Source organism: Corvus brachyrhynchos, unplaced genomic scaffold, assembly GCF_000691975.1.
Source record: "Corvus brachyrhynchos isolate BGI_N302 unplaced genomic scaffold, ASM69197v1 scaffold499, whole genome shotgun sequence".
NCBI lineage: Eukaryota > Metazoa > Chordata > Aves > Passeriformes > Corvidae > Corvus > Corvus brachyrhynchos.
Window position 1 is genome coordinate 159035 of NW_008239771.1, and position 4711 is coordinate 163745.

At 41.9% G+C, this 4711-nt stretch overlaps 1 protein-coding gene across 3 annotated transcripts in view; it reads left to right on the forward strand.

Moving 5' to 3' along the window:
• Positions 1 to 4308, forward strand: part of CHST15 (carbohydrate (N-acetylgalactosamine 4-sulfate 6-O) sulfotransferase 15) — a 33493-nt gene extending 29185 nt beyond the window's left edge. For all 3 annotated transcript variants that reach the window (XM_008640302.2, XM_017742922.1, XM_017742921.1), the window contains 2 exons: positions 2391 to 2538; positions 3671 to 4308. In XM_008640302.2, coding sequence (XP_008638524.1) covers positions 2391 to 2538; positions 3671 to 3861 — 339 coding nt within the window. In that variant the 3' untranslated portion in view covers positions 3862 to 4308. The remainder of the gene's footprint in view (positions 1 to 2390; positions 2539 to 3670) is intronic.
• The last annotated feature ends 403 nt before the right edge of the window (positions 4309 to 4711 follow it).

Here is a 4711-nt window from a genome sequence, read left to right on the forward strand (position 1 = left end):
TTATTTGTGTGTGCCAGAAAATGATACAAGAAAACACAGAAACTGCTGGCAGGGGAGTGGATAACTATTACAGGCTTAGGATTCCAAAATTCACAATTTTAGCATAGAACTGACTTCAGATTTTGCTTGAGGGCAGAGAATAATATGAATAATATGGAAGAGATTGACTTGAAATATCACATCTGGCCAGTTTGCCAGTCAGTCCTCTTTTATTTGCTCAGGCTGTAAAGGATTCAGAGGGAATAGTTCCTTCCTTTGCCTCTGGGGTAAAGTTATTGCCTCATCCAGTGGATAAAATAACAGTACAAGAGTGTATTCCACGGGCTGGAGCCCTGCAGCAGCAGAGCAAACAGGATACTGCTCTCACTCACCAGGTAGACTGGAGCTGCTGATCCCTGATTGCAGCTGCCAGGACTCCCTCAGACACCAATTGCTGCTGGGCAGCATCGCTGAATTTTCCAGCCATCTGCTTGCACAAAGGTATTCCTTCCAGTGTGGCAGAGAAAGGCAGAGAGAGAACCAGAAGGAAAGATTTTCCTCTTACGTTCATCCTCAGGGTGCAGAACCCATCTCCGTTTGTTGTCTTCGGCAGCCCTCTGAAGAAGATGCTTTTGGAAACGAGCAGAGGAGGCCTCTTTCCATAGAGCCACAAGCAGGTGTTTGAATAAAACCCACATGCCAACTGTGCTCCTCAATGGCCCTTTTTAGCTTCTTCTTCAGCCAAGTTGCTAAATCTGTTGTGTTCGTGGTTTGCTGTGTGTTGAAAAAGTGAGGATTGCTGTCCCTGGTGAGCTCATTAGGTTGCTAATTCTGTGACTCTGCCAGGAAAAAAATGGGTTTGCTATTTGTTAATGTATTTCTCAAACCAGAGAGGTGCCCTGGGCATCGTGGCTGCTGCTGGATGCTGATGGTGAAGAAAGGGGTGTTTGGCACTTGGAATCAGTGGAAAGAACATTACCCAGAGAAAGGCACAGTGACCAGGGTGCTCCCAGTTGTGGCCTTCCAGCACCTGAAGGAGTGGACAAGGGAGATGGAGAGACTGTTCACAAGAGCCTGGAGTAAGAAAATAAGCATTAAACCACAAGTTTGCCCCAGTGCTGAGTGGAAGGAGGCATTGACTGAGGGCTGGGGTGTTGCCCTGCCAGAATTATCCCATCTTAGCCTGATGTCTTAATCAAATAAGAGGTTCCAAATTCTGGTGCAGCACATCCATAAAGAAGCCTGCTAAATATGGAGACTCAAGTTGTAATCAGCCAAAGACACACATCAGAATCACACAGGATAGTAATAATTCAGCAATAATTCAAAATATAGCTTTTTTAGAGGAATTTAGGTAGCCCTGTAGGTCATGGGGCAGTGTCAGAAGTGAAAGAGGCTGTTGTCTGACTTCATTGGCTCTGTGGCAAAGTGAGCTGAAGATGTTAAGTCTCTTTTATGAAAGATGCTTAAAACTTGGGATTCATGTTCCTCTCTTCTGAGCCTGAAGGGATTTAGAAAAATATTTATAAGCATAGTTGGAGGCTGGACTTTTTAAGAACACCAGGCTACACTTTTTATGTTTCAATGTGTTATGTAAAATTGAGGAGGGAAAAAAACCAGCGATTAGGGCAGGAGAGACTGAAAATCTGCCTTTCCCCCTCTCTGGTCTGACAGAGTCTGGCTCTGTCATTGTGTACTCAGACAAGGCACCATCAACGCTGCTGCAGCTGAGATCTCAACCTAATTATTGCAATCAAAGGATGCAGCAAAATGCACCTAAATCTCATACCTGATATCAAGTCTGAATATTTGTCCTGCTCGTGGCAGCATGACCTGGTGCAGCTGATAGTCATGGAATCATTTAGGTTGGAAAAGACCCTTAAGGTCATTGAGTCCAAGTTTTAATGCAGCGCTGCCAAGCCCAGCCCTAAACCACATCCCCAAGGTGAAATCAAACTGAAATAAGCAGCCCTAGGGACTGGGAATGTGAAAAGACTGAGCATCTTCCCTTGAATGGCTGTTCATCTGGGAGCCAAGAGCCCTCAGCGTCTCCGTGAAGGTTGGATCATCCCAAGCACGGAGGAGCTTGGATGTGAGGTGTCTGAGCATCCTTCTACAGATAACTGTGTCTGTGCAATGCTTTTACACACACCTGGGGCTGGTGCAGCGAGTGCACAGCCCAGCCCTTGGTAAAATGACATCTCTCCCCTGTAGAAAAGCCATTTGCAAAGATTTCCTTCGGCTGCTCTGAAAACAAGAGGAAGATACAAAATGTTCACATATTTTCTTTTTGCCATTCTTCAAAAGCACATTTTGGGGATATTTTGCCCAGATGATAGAGGTGAGTGCTGTTTTTCTTACAGCTAGAAGTGTTTTAAGGTGAATTAACTTGGGGGTTTTTGTGCTTACAGGTGAGGTTACAAGTTGGGCTCTACGTTGTGTATCTCCTGGACTGGCTAACAGTTTTTAACAAAGATCAGATACTTGTTCTTCGCCTGGAGGACCATGCATCAAACATGAGGTACACCATGCACATGGTGTTCCAGTTCCTGGATCTGGGTAGGTGCTTGCTGCCTGGTTTAAGCATGCAAAATCATTATATCCTTCTTCTTTTAGGTTGTTTTTACCTTTTTAAGAGACAAAAAGAGAAGCAAAGGAATCTGGCTTGAAGGATGCATTAATCTCGTTGCCTGGAGTCAAGCAAAATTAAATTCTCAAATGCCTGGTGTTAGAAGATCTTAGATTATATAAAGAAAAAAATTCCAGACCTCTCAGAATGCAGGGATTTATCTTCCCATACAGAAGCCAGTTCTGCTTCTGAAGGCACTCAGGGCCTGCTTGCCACAGGCTTCCAGGGATGCAAAGGAACCCCACACAATTTTAGCCCAGAACCTAAATCTGAGCATGATGAAAGGTTGTGCTTGTAGCCAAGGAGAAGGGGGAAACTGTGTTTTTGCTGTGTTGATTGAGACATCTGTTGCTAATCCTCGGAGAAACGCCGGCAGACAAAACGTTGCCCAATGTTGATTTGACAGCAGCAAGAGAATGAAAATGTGGCTGAAAAATTGTCTGTCTGGTCCAAAGATTGGTCTAGATGATGAGAAAGCTTGGATGTAGCAGACTGAACAGATGAAAAGCTTGGCATCTGCTTCCTGAATATGGTTTGTGCTGGAAAACTCTGTAGGTTTTTATCTTGCTGATGCACATTTATTCCCAAAGTGGGGGCATCACTACACCTGTGTCCACTTTGATCCCACTGCCAGCCTCCAAAATAAACAAAACAAGGGCTTACCTGAGTGCTGAGTGAAGCTTGTAGAGTTTCTGTCAGGTATTTGTCAACTCACACTGTGAAATGGAATAGCAGCATAAAATACCTGCAACTCCAAAATGGATGGGAAGTTTTCTTCAATAATTTTTTTTCTGAAAACAGGTCTTTTCCTCTAAGAGTGATTTATGCTGCTTTTTATAGAGCTGATTAATTAAGGGGAGAGGAAAATGTATTATTTCCAAATTTACCAGCAGTGATTTATTTTACTAATCTGAGCCTGCCTTCAATATTCTGAAACAACGTGGCTGCTAACAAAAATCACATTTTTCTCCCCATGGCAAACCTTCTAATTTAGTCATTAATTTTCTTGAGGATGGGCATTTTTTTTTTAATATTTGAAGATAACATTCTCTTTTCCCACAGGACCTCTGAGTGAGAAACAAGAAGCTCTGATTACCAAAAGTCCTGCATCAAACACCCGAAGACCTGAAGACAGAAGCCTGGGCCCGATGCTGCCAACCACCAAGGCAATTTTAAGAGATTTCTATAGGCCTTTTAATACAAAACTGGCACAAGTTCTTTTTGATGATGCTTTTTTATGGAAGAGGACATAACGTGTACATTTCGTGCCACAACTACAGTGCTTAAAGGAGTTTTTATTTTTTTAAATTCTATTTTTGTGTGTGGATATTGACATTTTTTTTTCCCCCATTCCAAAGAGCAGCCGATGGATGAGCTGAGAGCCTCACCTTCAGTCAGCACATGTCTCAACAGCTCTACCACGTTTTCCTTGGGAGAATGAAAAGCATCTTGCTTTAATCAGTTTATTGCAACTTCTTTCACCCCTGCAAAGGAGTGGACAAGAATTAGGACAAAGATGATGTCTTACACTCTTCCACAGCGGTGTTGAAGTTTAACCTTCTCTGAGATGCTGCAACACAGAGTTAGCATCAGTTTCCTACAATTACACTTATAATCTCATTTTCAGTATATGTTATTCACTCATTTTCTTTTCAAACAATCAATGTCATTTAGTCATTAAAATTTTTAATTGAATTCAACCTAAAATTCTGTTTCTTTTTGTCAGCCTATTTACAAATGGTCTCCACTAACACTAAGTGTGTTTCCTTAAATCTGAAAGAAAGATAAAGTGCATTCACACAAATTTCCAAATCTAATTTATATCTTCAAGATAAATGGACTTTCCTAGCCACAGTTCTTGTAAAAGAAAATTTTATAATCCAGGTAAGAATGGATAGCTGAGATCCAAACAGGCTGATTTGGTGTTTAGCATAACAAATTCATTTTGTTCATGTAAGTATGAATATGTATCATTTATTCATGTCACTCACACATTTTCCCAGTGAGAATGGGCTTTATTAAAAGTCCATTCCTGGCCATGGGGAGCTTTTATGGATATTTCTGCTAAATTCTACAGGATTTCTCTTCTCCATTGTGAAGGAA